This window comes from Eumetopias jubatus, unplaced genomic scaffold, assembly GCF_037043125.1.
Source record: "Eumetopias jubatus isolate StellerSeaLion01/CBP00866 unplaced genomic scaffold, mEumJub1_p1.0 scaffold_8, whole genome shotgun sequence".
NCBI classification, from domain to species: Eukaryota; Metazoa; Chordata; class Mammalia; order Carnivora; family Otariidae; genus Eumetopias; species Eumetopias jubatus.
This window is the reverse complement of record NW_028274814.1, coordinates 84,396,571-84,417,348: the sequence shown is the minus strand read 5'-3', so window position 1 is coordinate 84,417,348 and position 20,778 is coordinate 84,396,571. Positions and strand designations below refer to the sequence as shown.

Sequence of the window (20,778 nt, the reverse complement as noted above, 5' to 3'; positions counted from 1 at the left end):
GACTACGGTAAGGGCGGCGAGGTTGGGTGCGCCCTTCCCCGGATCCCCAGAGCGGCTGGCGGGACCGGCTCAGCCGGTCCAATCATCCTCCGATGTTGGGAGAACGGAGAGCTGCAGGAGCGATGTGGAAGGAGACCAAGGGAGCAACGAGCCGGGGCTAAGTGGGCAGCTAGACTCCGGCGGGATTACTCATTTACAGCCTTCCAATCTAGAGGCCAGACTCCCACTGAAGATGGCACTATTGTTCCAACAATAGGCTTCGATGGCACCTAAGGAAAGTGTTCTTACAGACTTTTTCAAGAGAATAAGAGTTCTGAAACATGGGAGTTTCAGTGTTCCACCTCCTGAGGCACCACATCTATAGGGCTTTTTCTTATTTTCCCAGACGTGGGTTTTGTTTTTGTTATTCCCAGTTGGTTGTCCTGTAGAGATTCCTAGTAAAAGCCTTCAATGAAAAGGACTGTGCACTATGCTTGTCTTCAGTGAATACAAAGAGAAGTAGGGCTGGAGAAAGGTGCAAGGTGCAGAACAGGAGTGTCACAAGACAGCAGCATGCGGTGGTGGCTATCCACTGCTGAGGAGCAAAGGGGTGATTTATCTTACACACTAAAGGTTTTCTTCATTTGACAGACAGGAAGCTGAAAAACCGGCATTTTTATTCAGGTGTGTATAAAAACAAAACAAAAATCTTCAGTGATACAAGATACCCCATTTCCCATCCAAAGGGACAAAGGCCTGAAGCTGGGTCCTCTTTCTATCCCAACTGTAAGTTTCCCACTACTGGATGAGACTAGACCCTAAAAGTGGCTCTTGGGACAATTGTGAATCTGTCCCTTGGGTAAGAAGTGATCATTTACAGCACATATAGGTTATGGTTTACACAAAAATGTCCAGTTATTTTTCCTTCCCACCACCCCCTTCCCCCCCACTTCCTGAGATGATAAGCCGGGGTGTAGGAGGAGGCTGTGGTTGTTGGGGTTAGACTTGATTCAGTGCAAAAAGAAGACAATGCCCCTTACAAGAACTTTGACTTGTATCAGTTTGCCTTGATACATTACAGTGGTGAGCAAACCTGCATTGGAAGATTCTGAATCCTGGACCCACCACTTAATTTACTTAAGTTTCCTTATTTGTGAAATGGGATAATACCTAGCCCACAGAGTTGTTGTATGGATTAGGTGAGATAATCCACCTAACTGGATTAGGTGGCATAGTAAATGCTCAATTAATAGTACTCCTTAGTATCTATGCCCAACCTCTTCACTCAAGATTTGAAGCTTTCCATTCTTCCCAGGGGGTTGAGTCATCAGCCAAAATTTTACTTTTCCCTGCCAGGTTACCCCACTTTTCCTCTTCCTTAGGAGTCTGGTGGGAAACAAAAGCACACTTTAAAGCCTAATCTCAACAAGTCAGAGTCTGAGAGAAAGGGACATGGGCGTAATCCTTCATATCTCCAGGGAGTCCCCCTGAGGAAGCAGAGGAATGGGATTAGGAAAGCACACAAAATAGGGGAAATCTCCTTTCCCAGGATTGGGAAAGAGAAGAAAGTGCACAGCTGGCTACATCTCACAAGAATTTTGTGTAAAAGTGTTTAAAAGCCTCCAAAGGTTGAATGGAATTGTCTACGACTGGGGAAATAGGGCTGAGACCTGTGAGGGAGGGACTAAGGAGAAGAGGGGTACCTTCTAGAGGCACTAGCTGCCATGAAATGCTCCCTGAGTACTTCAGGGAGCAGGGGTTATGTTCTCTGAGCATTAGCCTTGGGGAAGAGCCTGCTATGCCAGTAATCAGGGTTATCAAAAGCGGAGTCAGTGGCTTCTAAACTACGGAGAGTTTTGAGGCGGGCACAATGGACATGGGGGGCTTGGTGTCCAGGCCCCTGGAAAGCTCTCATCTCTTCATACCCTTGCTCAGCTGCTGGGCAGGCCCCCATGGCTGCGTAATCTCCCCCAGGAGCTCCTCCACCATGTCGCCGATTCATATATTCATAGTCCTCATCTGGGGTTGTGCCAGCAGCAGGCATGAGGGGCACAGGGTTGAGTGGGCAACTCTGTGTGCTGCCCAGGGAAGCACTGAGGTCTGATCCCACATCCATGTACTCATAACCCAGCTCCTCGAGAGAACTGGGCCTAGGGGCACGAGTCGGACTGCGCCTTCTCCTCCGGTTCATGTATTCATACTCATCATCTTCATCTTCTTCTTCAGTACCCAGGACAGAACTGAGGCCCACCGAAGAAAGGGTGCCTTCCCGGGAGGAGGGAGTACCTGGGGATTGAGAAGAGAGGATAGGTATGTGGAGAACACGGGGGCAGGCGCTGGGGGGTTGGGGAAGGTTAGGAAAAACTGAAAAGGAAGGGGTAAGATCAGAGAAGATGGAAGGATTAAGAGGAGCCTGGGGACGGGATCAGAGAAGGATTTGAGGAAAGCTCTCGGAGGAGTCAGGCACCTTTGAGGTGTGCATCCGGCATGACATATCCATTGACATCCTCTTCCTCTAACCCTGGTGGGGAGAGTGGGGTGACAGGAGTGAGCAGGCTGTGGCGCTGGGAATGGTAGGCACTGTCCCCACGTGGCCGTGGGCTCCGGCTCTGGCTTCTACACATTGACACCTTCTCCTGGAACTCAGCCTCAGAACTTGTCACGTGGCCCTCTGAGGACTCTGATGCCAGGCGTCCCCGTGGCATTGGGTGCAAAGAGGCTGGCCGGGGGCACCGCTCACCACTCCCACAAACTGCAGACTCCTAAGGAGGAGAATAATACATGGAGATTTACAGAGACAAGGAAAGAGATATTTGTTCAGAAGACTGGGTTGTTCAATGCCTTCTTTTTTGTGGGGCACTGATGAAACCTCAAGGATTTCTAAAGTCTCCCACACTGCCCCTATGGATCCTAAGACACTGCCACCCAGCCTCTCAGCAGCCCCTTGAAGAGACAGACCTTACCTGGCAAGTCTCCCCAAGATTACCCTGGTTCATAGGCATATATCCAGAAGATGGGCTTAAGAGGCTCTGGCTCTAGGATGAAAAAGGTGAGGAAGAGGTTTAGATGAAGGGAGAAATCTACTCACCATGGGGGTCTCTGAGTAGTTAATCTAGGCATCAGTGGGGTTCATGAGGGTGCAGGTAGATAGACGGCTCAGGGTGCAGAAAGCCTTAAAACGCTGGGAAATGCCTTACCCCACGGGGCCGATTAAGTGTTCCAACTGGCAGGCTGAGGGCAGAGCCTAGTGTGGCCGCCAGACCATCCTCCTCTGCCTCCAAGTCCAGGTCTAGCTCCAGTTCTGGCTCCAGCTCCACCTCCTCCAGTTCCTTGTTTGTCAGAGCAGGGGGCTCTGCTCCAGGGGGAATTCCAGGCCCACTCTCTCTCTGTAGGGACAGGTGATTGTTAAGGTGGATCCTAGTTCCAGCCAAGTCCCCATGCCTCTAGATCTCCTTGACAACTCCTAATCACTGCTCACCTTTATGACCAGATACCGTGGTGGGTCTCGGGCCATCCTGGTGAACTCGTTGGCTAGTTCTTTAAAGGTTGGACGAATGTTCTCATCAATCATCCAACCTGGGGGTAAGATGTAGATAGAGCCATAAGAAGGGAGTGGAGTAGGGAGGGAAGTCAGTTAGACAATGGCTGGGGGGGCACCTGGGTGGTGCAGTCAGTTAAGCCCCAATTCTTGGTTTCAGCTCAGGTCATGAGATCAAGTCAAGAATCAGGCTCATTGCTCAGTGTGGAATCTGCTTGGGACTCTCACTCTCTCTCCCTCTGCCGCCCCCCCACCCCCCCAATGAGCTCTCTCTCTCTCTCTCAAATAAATAGATAAATCTAAAAAGAAAGGGAGGGAGAGAGGGAGGGAGGAAGGAAGGAAAGAAGGAAGGAAGGAAGGAAGGAAAGAAGGAGGAAAGAAGGAAATGGCTGGGATCGGCAGGTAACTCACACTTGACCATGACCATGTAGACATCAATGGTACAGATCTGGGGCTGTGCCAATCGCTCCCCCTTCTCTAGCAGGTCTGGTACTTCGGCCAGTCGTAGCCCAGCATAGGGCTCTGCCCCAAAGGTCATCAGCTCCCAAACTGTCACTCCTGGTATAGGAAGACATGACTAGTTGATGGCAAAATAGTAGACATGGGAGTGAAGATGAAGGGAAAGCAGAACTCGATCTAACACAAGGATCTGGAAGGCTTAGAAATTCTAAAAAGGGGTCTCTCAAAAGGCAACAATGGAATTTGGGCCAGTGATGGTATGGAGGGTATCCAAATGGACTGACCATAACTCCAGACGTCACTCTGGTGTGTGTATTTCCCAAAGTGGATACTCTCCAGGGCCATCCACTTAATTGGAGTCTGGGGAATTAAAGGCAAAAGTGTCACCAGCTGACTTCCACAAGGTTTCTCAGCACTTCTAAACCCCAAGTTCTCAATCATTCTTTTCCTTCTTGCTTTCTGAACTTGAATTTCTGGCACCTCCAGGTTCCTCTCCTGGAACTTACTGTGCAGCATCTGACTGCCTCTGAAGGAGACCACTGACTGCTCCCTATTCCCATGCTTCACTCCACCCCCACCTCCTTACCCAGCCCTTCATGTCACCTCACCTTGGCCTCACTGTGTAGTAGTTGCTTATCATCAGGGGGCAGCAGGTCAGCCACCCCAAAATCTGCCACCTGAACCTGACTGGGTGACTTCAGGAGCACATTTCGGGCCGCCAGGTTCCTATGCACCATACCATGCTCCTCGAGGTAGTACATCCCCTACAGAGGAAGGAGGTATTCTCAAGGTTGGGGGAATTGATCCTTGAGATCCAGAATCATCCCAAACCCTGAAGGCACCTCTCAGAACTTCAACTTCCCTGCCAGCCACCAGCCAGGCAGTTCATAGAACTCTTCCAGATTCCCCTCACCTTGGCAATCTGGACTCCCCAGTTGAGCAGCAGCTGGGGCCCCAGTGCTCCACGGTGTTGTCTCACATGATCCAACAGGGAACCCAGAGGCAAGTACTGAGTGACGAGCTGCAGAGATGATCCTGGGCACAGCCCCAGCAGCCGTACGATGTGGGCGTGGTCTAGGCTGCCAATGGCCAGCATATGCTACAAGGCACAGGAAGGTTATCCAGGGACCAAAAAGGTCCACATACACCCAGACCAGGGCTACCCCAACATTCAAGGACATCAGGATGGCTAACAGTATCTGCTAACACAGGACCATACTTCTACAAAATTGATTCTAATAGCGACCTCTCTCCCCGTGGCATACACAGTACCCTTCCCTCACTCACATCTGTCACATCTTGAAAACTTTGTCGTCCACTCTTGTCCTCAATGACTTTGATGCAGACTGGAATCTTGATTGATTCACCCTCAGGAATCCATACTCCCTGGGAAGTTTTGGGCAGGAGTCAGCCTTAGGTCATTCTCCCCGGGCTAGCCCTTTCCCTAAAATCTTTCTCTCCTTCACCCTAGATCCTTTCCCTTCCTCCTCCACAGACCTCTTGTGGGCCACTCACTTTGTGCACGGTTCCAAAGACGCCTGAGCCAAGCACTTTAAGCTTCCTCAACTCTGTTTCTTTGAAGATTCTGGCCAAGACTTTGTTAGCCTTCTCACTGGGATCCAGAGGCTCTATGCTCTGAGAAGCAGAAGGAAGAAAATACTCAGGGAAGTCCATTCCCATGTTCCACTCCAACCCCCTCCTTTGGGTGGATGCCCAGAGCGACAAAGCCCAAACGGGTGGGGAGCAAGAAGAGGAATTGTCTTTGGCCTTAAAAAGCACTGCAGGCATATTGGGGAGTAACAGACCCTAAGGACTGAGGACGTTGTTTGTATTCATGAAATCAAGAATCAAGAGGGTCGGGTTTCCCCTTTGATGGGAGGAAGGGGGCAAGTTGGTAATGCTATCACTTTAAGTACTTTAATACAATTCTCTATGCTTTCCAAAGCACTTTCACATACGTCATCCCCTTTCACTCTTATAGCCATCCTATAAGGATGAATGTTATTTCCTCTGTGTACATGCATAAAATGAGGCACAGAGAAGGAAAGTAACTTCTTCAAAGTCATGTTGGCAAATTAATGGCAAAATCAGGACTGGAATGCATGTCTCCCATTTCTCCGGCCAGAGTTCTTTCTAACGGACCATACTACCTCCTTGAAGAAAGGAAATCAAATCTCTGGGAAAGGAGGAGGCTCCTAAAGACTGATGGTATAGGGTACCTTTCAAGAGTAAGCTAGACACTCACCTCACCCCGTTCCAAGTAGCGCCTCATAGCCCTCTTATTCTGAATCCGGCGCCCACGCCAATAGAGAAAAGTGCCTCCGAGGATCAGGAAAATTACCGCCAATCCTACTACCACTGTTAAACCCACCGCCAGATGGGTTTTGCTGTACGATAGAGAAGTCCAGCATTATCCTGGGTCTACACCTTCCTTACAATGTCATCTATGCCTACATTAAAGGTATAGTACAGATCTGGTGCAAGAAATTAACATTCACATATACACATATCCCTGAGCACCGGAAGGGTTAACCTAAATCTGGACCTCTTGAGGATACTACAGGTTAATTTTAGGAAGGGAAGTCCAGAAGCGTGGATTCTTGTGTATCCAAGTCTAGTGATAGTGGTGTATATAGAAGGCCAGAATGAATAGAGACTCCTCTCTTCCCAGCAAGTTAACTGCCCCCTCCCTAGCTTCTCTCCCAAATATCCCCAGCTAACTAAATCTCCAAGCCCACCATACCTGATCAGTGCCAGTGTTTGACCTAAACAGTCTTGTAGCTCTGGTCCCTTACACCTGGAGAAGAAAGTCACCTCCTTAAATGGGAGCTTGGGAGACTCCCATAGAAGCTCAATTCCAACAGCCTCAACATACATTGTTTCAGATCCTACCATGCTATTCCATCCTGGAGCCCAAATCATATCATAAGACACGGCCCCCATCTCTAGCTTGCCAACTCTCCCCGAGTCCCTCTCTTGAATGAAAGTCCCCTGAGCTGAGGTTATTCCAGGTTCTCAAAACTGTGGTATAATTTTGTGCTGTTATTGAAAGATCCCCTTTCTCCAATCCTTCCTAATATAGCTTGGAGTGATTCTTAAACCATAGTTCCTTTCTTCTTTCAGCTCCCATTTACCCTCTTCTTTCCCCTAGTTTTGTTTCTCCCCCTCCCCCCTTATCATCCCATCACTGACCCCTGGGTGCAATTCTCGTGGCAGGGCCGACATTCATTCTGAGCATCTGGGTACTTGTAGATGGGGCCCTTGGCACCGAGGACTCCATTGGGGCAGCTGCTCACACAGTGGGGCCCATCTCGAAAATGGGCACATTGAGCACAAGCATCAGAGCCCTGGGTGGAAGAGGGAAGGTTGGGAAGAATGGGATCCCAAGGTCAATTTCATACTTCCCAGCCAGGACCAACCCAGCCATTTAGGATGCTCCATCCACAGACCCTAGTGTTATCTGGCCTCCCTGTGTTGGCCTTGTGATTTGGCCATATCATCCCCAAGACCTTCTCGTGTTGCCCCTGCCCTCTGCCCCCTTAGAGATCCTGGTGCTGCTACCGTACCGAGCCATTGCATGTGGCAGCACCCTCCATGGGTCGGCACTCCGGGTGGCAGGAGAAGCATTCAGCCTCATGGGCAAACTCACGAGGCTCCCTGCAGTGGGGGGCAAAGGGAGGGGGTCACTTCTAAGTCCTGACCTTTATGTTCTGATCCCCCAACCACAGCATCCCCTTACTCATTCCCACCAAGGCATATGCAGCAAGTTGTCTAGGGGCGCCTGGATGGCGCAGTCCGCTAAGCGTCCAACTCTTGGTTTCAGGTCAGGCTGTGATCTCAGGGTCTTGAGATCAGGCCCCATGTTAGGCTCAAGTCGGCTTGGGTTTCTCTCTCCCTCTCCCTCTGCCCTTCCCCCACCCCTCTCTAAAATAAATAAATAAACCTTTAAAAGAATAAAAAAGAAAGCTGACTAAAGGCTTTCAGGTGCCACCTGAATAGCTCCATCCCACGGCCCCATGCCCCCACCCTTGCTTGACTCTCTCGCCCCTCAGTTACCCATTCAGAAAGTTGCAGTGGGTCACACAGACAGCTCCTCGGCTGTAGTTTCGACAGGACAGGCACTGACCAGGACCTGGGCCCCAGCACCCCCCAGGGGAGCACAGGGGATCACACACTTTGCCCTCTGCCACTGGAAAGGAAGGGGTGAGTCAGGAGGGGGCTCCTCACAGGCCCTCTTCTGAACTCTTCCTCCTAAGTGCCTCCAGCCTAACACGCCCCTCTCCTTGGCTCTACCCCTCCCTCATCCCTATTCCTGCTTGCAGGCCAGAGCAGCCCCTACCCTGTACCCTCTCCCGCTGGACGTTTTTCCCCACCCCCCCATGGGCCATCTCCCTCACCGCAGTCCCTGCGGGGCCGATTATGCTTGATGTCTAGTCTCTCCTCCGGAGGGCCCCGAAGCAGCCTGGTCCAGTTCAGAGAATGGTGGTAGCAGAGCTGCCTGTTGGCACTTATGTAGATACGCCCGGCACTAATTTCTCTCAAAGATCGGAGGCCCAAAGATGTTATATTCAAGTTCTTCATGATCAACAAAGAGAAACCCCGGCTGAGAACAAGGAGACAGGATAAGAAGGGAGACTACACCGGGAAAAATGACCGTGCAGCGGATTCATTTTCATTCCACACATTTGCTCTGGGCCAGTCAGACCAGTAAGAGCAATTCCCCTTCCTTTTGCCTTTTCCCCTTCAAACCGTCAGACCCTTTGGGCGTGCTGTATGAGACAACACCTGTATTTCACTCAAGGATGCCTAAGAAACAGGTTTCATTGCCTGGGTTCATGCGACCACCGCCACACTCTTTACTACTCACTTGTACAGGCTTCTGCCCCCAATGGTTGTCAGGTTGGAAAAGACACTGAAGTTGTGCATGTGGGGAGGCCAGGACTGGATATTCAGGTAACCTGAGGGGTTGGAGAGAGGCATGTGAGCAGGGAGTCTTCTCCCTTCACTTTCTCAGGTTCTATAGGTCACTCTCCTCTCGCTTGGGACATGATTCTGTAAGTAGTTATACAACAGTCTGTGCCAGTGGCTCACCTCTTCCTCCTAGAAAAGGCACCCTCTCCTCCCACTCACCTGTGATCTCCCGTACTGTCCGGAAGACACTGAGCTTCTCAGGGTCCAGGGCAGGGATCTTGTGCCAGGGGTCTCTGAAGAGAACAGTAAAAACCAGTCAACAACACAGAAGTAGAACCCAGTAGCAAGAAGCATGCCTAGCCTCAGAAATTTCTAAATACCATTCTCCACTAAAAGGAAACAGGGCTCCTTGGAGAAATGGCTAGGGTAGGAGAAACAGAACGAGTTTATAGCAGCTGATGCAAAAAAGTAAGGAAGTGCTCAGAGAATGAAGGGTACAAGCCCAAAGAACACAGGATCCGGTTTGAAGAAGCCCGCAATGGCCAGATCAGAGACAACTGAACACCAAAACAATGACTATAAAAGATTTTAAAGGACTGAACGAAATAGGTATCAATCAATCAATCAATGGGAAGGGAAGACTCTTCCTAACACTAAAATGCCAACAAATAAATGCAGAAGGAATAAGGAATAATGGAATTAGAAAATCATCATGTGGCAACTCTCATTAAAAAACTGATTCAGCGGGGCGCCTGGGTGGCTCAGTCGGTTGAGCAACTGCCTTCGGCTCGGGTCATGATCCTGGAGTCCCAGGATCGAGTCCCGCATCGGGCTCCCTGCTCGGCGGGGCGTCTGCCTCTCCCTCTGACCCTCTTCCCTCTCGTGCTCTCCATCTCTTTCTCTCTCTCTCAAATAAATAGATAAAATCTTTAAAAAAAAAACAAAAACAAAAAACTGATTCAGGGAGGGGTGCCTGGGTGGCTCAGTTGGTTAAGCGACTGCCTTCGGTTCAGGTCATGATCCTGGAGTCCTGGGATCGAGTCCCATATCGGGCTCCCTGCTCAGCAGGGAGTCTGCTTCTCCCTCTGACCCTCTTCCCTCTTGTGCTCTGTCTCAAATAAATAAATAAAATCTTAAAAAAAAAAAAAAACTGATTCAGGGAGGGGTGCCTGGGTGGCTCAGTCGTTAGGCGTCTGCCTTCGGCTCAGGTCATGATCCCAGGGTCCTGGGATCGAGCCCCGCATCAGGCTCCCTGCTCTGCGGGAAGCCTGCTTCTCCCTCTCCCACTCCCCCTGCTTGTGTTCCCTCTCTCGCTGTCTCCCTCTCTGTCAAATAAATAAAAATTAAAAAAAAAAAATCTTAAAAAAGAATATTGATTCAGGGGACACCTGGGTGGCTTAGTCGGTTAAGCGTCCAACTCTTGGTTTCAGCTGGGGTCACAATCTCGGGGTCATGATCTCAGGGTCATGGGATCGAGCCCCGGGTCAGCTCTGTGCTCACCTCCTTCTCCTTCCCCATCTGCTTCTCCCCCCACTCCCACGTGCTCTCTCTCTCTCTCTCTAATAAATATATATATAAATAAAGTCTTAAAAAAATTGATTGGTGGAGCATGTGACTCTTGGTCTCAGGGTTGTGAGTTCAAGTCCCATGTTGGGTGCAGAGATTACATAAGGATAAAATCTTAAGGGGTGCCTGGGTGGCTCAGTCCATTAGGCATCAGACTCAGATGAGCCTTCGGCTCAGATCATGATCCCAGGGTCATGAGATCAGGCTCTGCACGAGGCTGTGCACTTGGCATGGAACCTGCTTGGGATTCTCTCTCTCCCCCTCACTCCCCCACCTCCTGCTCTCTCTCTCTGTAAAATAAATAAATAGAATAAGTAAAATCTTTAAAAAAAGAAGTAGGAGGACACAATGTCCTTGTTCCCTGCCATTCACCTAGATGGTGTCAGATTGCTTAGGGATGTCTCTGAGGGGATTCAAGTCCTGGGTGGGAAACAGAGTTAGGTATGGTTAGGTACTATGTGACCTCTAAAATTTTATAATTTATATTCCTTTTATTTTTTCTTTAATTTTTTAAAAAGATTTCATTTATTTATGTATATATGTATGTATGTATGTATGTTGAGAGAGCGAGCGAGAGAGAGAAAGCAGGGGGAGGAGCAGAGGGGGAGGGAGAGAATCTCCAGCACAGAGCAGAACGCAGGGCTCGATTTATACTCATTATATGATTTATATTCCTAATCAGCTGCCCATACGAAGGGCTGAGCCAAATGCAATGAACTGTGTGGGGACGGATGGAGTGGGGGATTAGAGAGAGAAAGCAGAATCTCTAACCCATTGAGGCCAGTGATAAGAAAGTCCAGGTTGCCCAGGATCTTGGTGCAGTTCACAAATCCATCAATGTTGCTAGAGTCCACGGTCTGGAAGCGGCTCCCAGAGCCCGTCCCCTCGCAGGCTGTAAACACAAAAGAGGCTCAGTGGGTGGGGCCTGACTGGTCTCTTCACCACCTCCTCACCATCTCCTACTCACCTTTGGGGCACAGCCCCCCACAAGGTTCACACATCTTAAGTCCATTTTTATCTACTTCCATCTTGTCGGGAGGACAGGCCCGGACACAAGACGTTTGATCCACCACAAAGTTATCTAGGAGAGAGGAGGGCACCATTAGAGACGAGGGAGAAACACTGCCAATGACCGACTGAACCTTGCTCCCTCCTGCTCTGTGCTGGACTGTCCCAATCTACCATCCAAGGTTCCTTAAGCACTGCCCTATGGATGAGAAAGGCCCTTTGCTCTTTGTTGTAGAACTAGGAGCAACTGCTAAAAATCATGGGGAAGCAGATGGGCGAGCAGGACATAGGGATCATTCACTGGAGGTGGTTAGACAATCACAACCTACATTCTCTATTTACCACCCAACTTGATCTCTTTTACCTCCTAAAATTTTGTCTAAAATTCTGGTTCCACTACCATTGTTCCTCTTCTTGGGCACTTACGAGGACAGCTGGCTACACAAACTCCACCATACTGATACTTGGTGTGGGGATTGGGTTCCAGCTGGAAAGTTAGCTTGTTGTAGACAAGAGGCTGTGGACACTGGCGTACACAAGCCCCACTGTCATTGAAGAGTCGACAGGCCTAGGGACATAGGAGATTCATAAAACTCACGTTATGTGTGTATCCCTACTTCCTCCCCAAAGCCCACATCCCCATTTTGGAATCTGGGCAAATGGTGGTACTTACAAAGCAGTCTGTATCCTGAGGGCCTGAGCAGCCTCCTGCGCACTCATCATGGCAGCACTGGTTGGGGTTGGGCCCAAAGCAGTGACCGTTACATTGGGGGGCACAGATGGTCTTGGTCACTATAGAAAGAGAGAGAGAAAGCATGGCAGTCAGGGCTCTTAAGACGGTACTGAGGCCACTGCTCACCCTCTTGCCCTCTAGGCATGGCCCCACCCACAGCGTTGACATAGGTTGGGGGGGAAGGGATGTGAAAGTGTATGAGCTTGAAGTTTTTGGAGGGGAGTAAACTCACATGTCTGGCAGTCTTCTGATCTAGGACCCCAGCATCGCCCCTTGCAGGCCTCATGACACGGGGGACCTGGTTGGGAAGAAAAGCAACACAAAGGGCTGTCAGGGCTAAGAAAGGCTTGCTTGAATCAACAGGGTATGATGTCAGCACACAAGCACCCCAGTCCCACGAAGCAAAGAGCCAGGGCAGTGTCCCTCCTTGCCCTCACAGAGCAGGGCTGGGCTCAAGTGAACCTGTCAACAAGGGGTGGAGCCACACCTCCGCACCACCCACAGGGCAGCTGAACGGGAGAGTCTGGGGCAATTGCCAAGCTCAGCCCCAGTCCCAACCCAGGAACTTGGTTCCTCCTTGGCAAACTGAACCCAGTAGGAATATGTGTGTGTGTGAGTGGACAGGGAGCAGCAGACTGTGATCGGGGGAGGCAGGTTCCAAGGAGAAGGGAGAATGTTGTAATGGAAAGAGATGTGGATATGGAGTCCAAAGATCTGGCTTCCCCACTTAGTACACAGAGATCTTTTGCTCCTTTTCTTCACATACTGCTTTGGGAGTCTGGATTCTAGGAGACTGACCTGCTCTCTCCTTGGCAGGTCTAGGGCCTGAGGTGTTGTTTTTCGGTGGAGAGGTGAGTTCAGATTAGGGATATAATGATGATGGTGAAAGGGGTCACTCTGTTTGGTGGGGGTAGGGGAGCAGTCTTGATCATGGTCACTCACAGCTCCTGCCATTGTCCTTCACCACTATCTCGGCATCTCGGTCCCTCACGATGTCCCTCCAGTCGATTGTGTCCATGTGACAAAGTTTATCATTCTTCTCAATATAAACGCCCCCTGACAGAATCTCTGAGGTAGGGAAGAGAAGTGACAGGGTTAAGGGCTACAGCAGACCTCCTCTTCCCTCCCCCTCCACCTGCACCAACCCAAAAGGCCACCCAAGACTCAGGAGAAGGGGAAGTGGGGCAGACAAGGATGTCTAATTAAATCCAAACTGCAGAGAAGGCTTGCCTTGTAAGATAGAGGAGGAGCCAGGCCAAAAGAAACTCCGGCCTCCTCAGACACCTGTCCAGATCCGGTTTAGCCAGTGGGGGAGGGGAAAGGAAAGAAAGAGAGAAGATCCCTGACTCAATCACCTCCTTCCTCCACCCTACCTGTGTGTTTTCCAACCGACTGGGAGAGGGAGAAGTAAAAGGTAACCATGTGGTGTTTAACCCCATATTCCTCCCAGCTTGTGGGGAATTGTGAGGGGGAGGAGATAGGATTCCCATTCCCAGGGAAGGAGGGACATCAAAGTACACTGTACTTTAAAGGCAGAGGAGTGGGTAACAGATCTAGCTCCAACCCCAGCCCCACAGGACATGAGGACCCTCCGCCTGGGGAGTAGTGGACCTTTAGACCACAGTGGTCAAGGTGATGGGCCCCGTGAAGGGGGCGCTTAGCGAGCAGTCCTGGGTTATCATCGAGGAGGCCCCTGCCTGCAGGTTGGTTGAGGGGCAAGACTAGAAGGAATCGTCAGGAACTGACCGGTGAGCTGAGTAAAGCGGAGCTGGCGCAGAGCATGGCTGGAGTTGGTGTTATAGTTCAACATGACAAAGATGGCAAACTTCCCATCATACACCTGCGTCCCCCGCACCACCCGGAGGTTGGGCAGTGGCAGCGTAGAGAACTCATTCATGGCCACGAGGACATAGCCGGTCACTTCTCGGATCCACTGTGATGGAACAGATTGTGTCAGTGGGAGGGAAAATAGGGCAAAAAGCCTCAATCCCCTCATTAAGGAATCCCTAACCCCTCTAACTCTAATTCCTACTGTGGAGTAGGGAGTAGCTGGTGTCACACTGCCGTGTCCCTTCTGCCAAGGAAGACAGGCGGCAGAAGTGACTGAGGAATTCTAATCTCCTACCCTTTCCTTCTCAGAGCTCCTCATGCCAGGAGGGTCCTTGCTTGGTCTCTTCCTCCACTTCCTAGGTGCCTCTCTCCCTTTGCCCCTGATGCAGAACACTATCCCACCCCGTCCCCCTTCTCATCGCCAGCCCCTGTGCATTCCTGGTGACAGCGGCCAGACCAGAGGTTCCAGATTCCAGTCACCGTCCCCATAAACACACAGGTTGGGATCTTCGGAACTGCAGAGTTTTAGGAATGCTGAACTCCAGCAGAGGGTAGCCCTGAGGAAGGGAAGGAGGCTTCTGTGGGGAGGATTAACGGGGAAGAGGTTGAGGTAGGGAGTCAGGCCCTCTAACCTGCAGGAAGGAGAGGTCAGCATTGTGTCCTGTGAGCACAATCTCAAGGTTCCCCATCACCACCTCGCACCTCTCGTAGAGCTTGTACAACGTCTGGTATTGGTTCTCAGCATCGCCCGTCACACTCAGCCCATTCAGAGTCCCAGGACACACTGCTCAGAGGGGAGGTAAGAATGACAGAGAGCTGGACACAAGTTTTCAGCCTGGTCCCCCAAAACCATCCCCTGGGTTGCCCTCCTACAGTAACATTCAACGGGATTAGGAAGCAGCCGCCTCCAACCGTCACCCCTGGAGAGAGACACGAAGGCCTATGTTGGACTGAGAGCCTTAATCCCGCCTCTCGCAGAATCCCCTCACCATCTCTCTGAACAGGCACGTGAAAAGGTTTCCCTTTTCCACCAGGGCCTCCTCTGTGCCTCTTTCAGGTACGACTTTGGGTACTAAGGAGTTAATCGAAGAGGATGTAGGGTTTTCTTTCCTTCCCCAGAGAGGTTAGAAAAGGACCACAACTTCGTTTCCCTCCTCTTCCCTTTCCCCTCTCTGACCAGGGTACTTACTTCTCTACCCCCATCCTGCCTCTCTCTAGGTCCTGGAATAAATATCTCTTTGGGGCTAGCACACAGCCCCTATTGTGTCTACTGAGGGTGGGATGGGGGCAGAGGGTGGGGGCAGTGCCCAGGGCCACAGTTCAGCCCACAATGAGGCAATTCTATCTGGGAGGAGGGGGCTGCTCCACCCTGTCCCGAGACACCCTGTCCTCAGTAGCACCCGCCCCCCCTCCACCCACAAGCCTTAGGCTCAGGCAAGTGACCTCACTAGAGCGGGAGCTCCGGTGGGGAGAGGGGGTCAATGTGAGCTTTGTCTTTAAAGCTGAAAGATAAGGAGCTGGTTGCCTACCCTGCACCCCCCTTCCTAAACTCTGGCTTCCCTTTTCCTTTCCCCTATTCCAACACACCCCAGCTCCTCAGCCTCACATTTTCCAGCCAATACACCATAGCCTGGAGGGAAACAGCAGAGGATTGCCCCCATTCTAAGCCTTCCACCCAATTTCACTGTCAAAAGATTCATTAAAAAGCTTTCCAACATGGCAATCCTCATGAGGTATGCCAGTCTTGGGGGTTCACTTGACCTTGTAAGTATGGAGGATATAGAGGCTATGCGAAATCTTGATCCCTGAAGCCCTACCCCCGTCTCTTTCCTCAGCTCACTGAAAGACTATGGGGAGGGTGGGGGGTAGATACCACCTGTTCCAACCACCCTTCCCTGAGGCACTGGCAGTTTAGTAGGAGGCGGGAGTGGGAATGGAGGAAGGGAGATTAGTGAGGCCCCAACCCCTCCTCCTAGATACACCCCTAGGCTGACCACTTGACCTTTGAGGGCTCCCATTCCCTATGGCTCCCCACAATGGGAAGGAAGGGGGTAGGCTAGACTCAGCAGAGGGGTAAACAGGCTGGGAGCTCGCAGAGGAGACTGGGAACTCTAGGGTCCTTGGGCTGAAAGGAAAGAAACTAGGAAGGTTAGTCATTTAGGGAACAGCCCCACCCTAAACCCCTTCCTGGCAGGACACCCCCTATTCCAAGTCAAGGCGCCAATCCTTCTCCCCAGATAAGAGAGGAGCCAAGATTTCTGCACAGAGAAGTGGGGTATGTGATGTGTTTGTGTACATTCATGTGCGACATGCACGCGCGCGCGCGCGCACAGACACACAGACACACAGACACACACACACACACACACACACACACAGAGACACACACACACACACACACACAAGCGTGTACCCAGCTCCCCCACTGGCCCAGAAATCTATACTGGTTCTGTCCTTGGGTTTCCTTATAAGGAAGTATTTCAGGTGGCCCCATCCATCCCACCTGCCTTTATGTGTTTGTGCAGACTCTGGGTCTATGTCCGGAAGGCTACAGTGTTAGAGGCCCCCGTTCTCTGCCACCCCTGAGGGTAAAGTCCATATTACACAAACAGGGAGCAAAGGCCTGCTCAGGAAAAGAACGTGAAAACCATCTCTAAGGAGAACAGGCAGCTTGGGGAGGAGGGCAGGGGGGAAGGAATAATAAAAATCCCTGCTGTACCCAGGCACCAGGGGCCTAGGGAGGGGCCTGGGCCCTCCTTTGGTAGAGAGCACTGGGGTGGGTCAGACCAGGAATCTCCAGCCCCTCCTCAACCAGAGGCCTCCTCTCCAATATCCCCCACCCCCATCACAGCCAGGACAAAGGGACTATAGAAGGACTGAGACAGGGCCGGATGCCCAGAGGCTGCAGGATCCAGATAAAGGGTAAAGAAACCCAACCATGCCTGCCTCCTGTCTCCTTCAGGGAAGGTGGCCAGGGTCTGGGACTCCTGGGTTCCTGGTGGAAGATTCTGAGGGTCTGGATGGGACCGTGATGCATTCTATTTGGTCCCTCCCACTCCAGTCCCCAGACCCCCCGCCCTCCACCAGCTGGGAGTTTCACATTCAAGATCCCAGGTCTAAATTTAGGCCCAGCAACTGTGGGGGAAGCACAGGTGTTTCTCCCAATCCCACTCCGGGGAAGAGGCCCTGGCTGTGCCAAACCCCAAGCTGAGATCTGGGGGAGGGGAAGAGATCAACAGGATTCCTCCAATGCGAGCAACACCAGCACCCTCAGGTGTCCATGGTCCCAGAGACACCCCAAGGGGGTGGGCTCGGATGGATGGGAGTTGGAGGAACAGATGAACAATGTGACTCTTGTCTAGACTCCAGGGGACAGAGTCCGACAATAAACAGAATGTAGGTGGGGGAGAAGCTGGGGATTTAGTAAGGACTCCCAGCACGGGAAGCTCAGAAGGTGGGAGAGATGTCCTGTTGGTCTCAGGTTGGGGAGGGAAAAGACAAACTGAGAAACACAGGCTGGAAGTCCTTGACCCTCCAGCTCCTGGCTCAGAGCCTTGTACATAGTAGATGCTCAATAAATATTAGTTGAATTGATCTGCGTCTTGACAAAGAGAGGTTGGTCAAGTCGGGACCGGCCAGCTTTATTATTCTCAGGAAAAGAGGGAGGTCAATCTCTGCGTGGCCTCTCACCCTGATGTCACCTGTACTTGGCCCTTTGGTTAGTCTCAGCCCTTCCCAGGGCAGGCCGACTCACGGAAGAGGAGGTGCCACTCTTGTTTTTCCAAACGTAGAGAACAACAACCCCCTCCAACCCTTCCATAGCTCCGCCCTGTCGGCAAAACAACGAAACTGGAGGTGCTGAAACCCGAGGGATGGGCTTGGGGAATAAACTGAGCCCCCCCCCCCGCTTCTCTAAGACCTCCACCTCCGATCATCTCCTCACGTTTACATAACAGAGGTCCCAGCCCCCTCCCCACAGGGGCCCTCGGAAGTGTGATCTGTCTCGGCGTCAGCCCCCTCGAGAGAGACAAATTAGAAGGCCGGCGACGCGCTGCCGAGGGTTGGGGGGGGCGGGAAGGGTGGTCAGGAATCCCGACCCCGCCCGGACCGCGCCGAGAACCCGACCTGACGGTTCCTGCCTAGCTGGTCCCAGCGGACCCGGGTCGGCACCCCAACCTCGCCCCGCCCCAGCTCCTGCCTTCCAGGATTCCGCGCACTCGGTTCGGGATCCCAGGTTCCGAGACGGCCGGTGATCCGGCGCCGCTTACCTGCCTGGGAGTTGCCCACCTCGGAGCCCCGGGCCAGGTTGAGAAGGAAGCCCAGCACCTGCAGAGCCGCGTTCGCCCTCATGACTCCAGCGGAGGGTGAAGGCAGCCCCGCCGAATCCGGCCCGGGGCGGGGGGACGGGGGGCGCTGGGCTAGGACATCGAAGCGGAGCCACCTGAGCCGCCAGCGACTTGGTAGCGGCGGCAGAGGAGGTTGCAGACTGCAATCCGAGCCGGAGCCAGAGTCCGGGGCGGGATAGCAGGGGAGGGGTGTACGTCTGTGAGAGGGCGAAGGAGGGAGCGCAGGGGGAGGGGGTGAGTCACGGCCGCGCCCCCTCCGGCGTGAGGATGGCGTGGAGACGGCTGGAGCTGCCGACTGCCCGCCCCGAGCGCGCCCCACGCCCCAGTGCGTGTCCACTTGGGCCACGCACATCGAGCATCGGTCTCACCCTAATTTTTCTTCGGGAGCTGGACTAAGGGGAGGCCAAGATTCCAAACGCCCCCAAATGCCTCCAAAAGGAAAAGGTACTGGGGGGTGGGGAGAGCGCTTCAAAGCCCGGCCCCCTGAAAGTTGGCCTCGCCCATTAACCAAATCATTCAACTTCCCTAGCCGGTTGGGTCACTTGGGGGATTTTTCTCTCTGAATATGAATGTTTTTTTCTGTGTGTGTTTTTGAGGAGGAAGGTGTTGGCCTCACGCTCAAGCCACCTCAGTTTCCCCGGAAGCCCTTCGAAACCCCATAATTCATCTACCCTGCCGAGGAACCCGAGCCCTAGAGACCGCGTGAAATTGCACTGTCTCGGGCCGCTTCCTCCTCCAGACCCGGCGCCGGCCCGGCCTCTCCGGGGGATTTGGCTGGAGGGGCGGGGGCGGGGGCGGTTTCCAGCCTGGGAACAGTCCCGAAGCCCGCCTTTTCACTTCCACCCCGGGAGGGGCTCCCGCACCTGTCGCGGTCCCCTCTGCTGCCCCCCACGGCCGCCTGGGAGAACAGCTGCCTCCCCTTCCACACTGGAGTCACCGCGCCGTCGGGGCGGCCGGAGTTCCCGCCGCTTTACTGCGGACCCACACCGGCAACACGGTCCCCACTACAGGCGCTCGCACCTTCTCGGGCGCCTTCCAAGCCCGGGCTCTCGCTGGAAGGGGGGACGCAAAGAGGGCACTAGAGACTGCGTCCACGAACGGCACGGACCCCTGGCACCTCCAGCACCAGCTCCCAGGTCCTGGCCACAGGCGGTCCGGCGCACCGCGAGTGGCTGCCGCAAACCCGGCCAGCCTCCGGACAGATCCGATGGGCGCCCCCTGGTGCCCAACGCGTGGCAGTGAGGCCCCACCTAGCGTCACATTTCAACCCTAAAATTGGCATTCCGGATCTCGTCCAGAGAGCCTAATTATTTTCCCAGGTTTCAAGCCTAAGACCCAGAACCTTGATGAAGAAAAATTTTGCCCCTTACTGAGCCAAGACTGCCGGCTAAAATTCTTTATAAACTTGCTCTGTATTGATATGCACCCGGAGCCCCTATTCTCTACTGGAGGCTTACCTTTGCCCTCAGGCGTTGGCCCGGCCCTGGACACTTGCAAAACAGTCATAATAGTAATAGCAACAGGGAAAACATTAACATATACATACATATATCACTTCATTTGCAAATGTTTCCTCAAACTTAGATAATGTTTCACTTAACATAAACATGTGAGGTAGGCAACATCACTCCGTTTTACAGAACTGGAAATGTGTGAATCCTCCGAGGTCACGCACTTGATAGTGGATCAAGTGTATCAGGAGAGGGAGCCTGGGGTTTTGCGTAGATTTCTTCTGTCACAGAGACTGGAGCTTCATCTGCTCAGAATCAAGTTCTCATCAGCTAACTGAGCTAAGGGCATTTTAAGGGGCTTTTCCTTTTATTAAGCACCCACCTAATGTTCAAGGCTCTGGTTATGAAAGAGGAAACCCCCCTTAGTTTCTCTGTAAAACAGTTGTATCAGTCTATAAGGTTGTTGTTAGAATGCAGTAAGAAAAGGCTAGTAAAGCTCTTAATTACAGTGTCATGCTGGTCCTTTAGGAAGCATTCAATGAGGGGCCCCTGAGTGGTTGAGTCAGTTAAGCCACCAACTCTTGGTTTCCTCTTCGGTCATGATCTCCTGGTGGTAGGATTGAGCCCGGGGTCTGGCTCAGTGTGGAGTCTGCTTCGGATTCTTTCTCCCTCCCGCTCTGTTCCTCCTCCTCCCTCTCTCAAATAAGTAAATAACATATTTTTAAAAGATTTTATTTATTTATTTATTTGAGAGAGAGAGCAGGCACCAGACGGGGGGCAGAGGGAGAAGCAGGCTCCCTGCTGAGCAGGGAGCTGGACCTGGGGCTCAATCCCAGGACCCTGAGATCATGACCCCAGCGGAAGGCAGACGATTAACCGACTGAGCCACTCAGGCACCCCAATAAATAAAATCTTAAAAAAAAAATCATTCAATGAATGCTAGCTGTATTTATTCCT

The 20,778-nt window shown here is 52.2% G+C and overlaps 1 protein-coding gene across 1 annotated transcript; it reads right to left on the bottom strand.

The window, feature by feature from the left end:
• Positions 1-639: 639 nt before the first annotated feature.
• ERBB3 (erb-b2 receptor tyrosine kinase 3) lies at positions 640-18,533 on the bottom strand. Its single transcript, XM_028110976.2, has 28 exons — positions 18,293-18,533; positions 14,657-14,808; positions 13,941-14,127; positions 13,137-13,262; positions 12,427-12,492; positions 12,135-12,253; positions 11,888-12,029; positions 11,421-11,534; positions 11,225-11,345; positions 9,107-9,180; positions 8,844-8,934; positions 8,374-8,579; positions 8,033-8,165; positions 7,543-7,633; positions 7,169-7,323; positions 6,720-6,773; positions 6,222-6,363; positions 5,492-5,611; positions 5,264-5,362; positions 4,890-5,075; positions 4,585-4,740; positions 4,261-4,336; positions 3,929-4,075; positions 3,458-3,555; positions 3,177-3,365; positions 2,943-3,014; positions 2,447-2,741; positions 640-2,265 (listed from the first exon to the last, which is right to left on the bottom strand). Exons 1-28 carry the CDS (start codon positions 18,372-18,374, stop codon positions 1,739-1,741), a joined length of 4,020 nt encoding a protein of 1,339 aa, XP_027966777.1. The 5' UTR covers positions 18,375-18,533; the 3' UTR covers positions 640-1,738.
• Between the last annotated feature and the right edge of the window lie 2,245 nt (positions 18,534-20,778).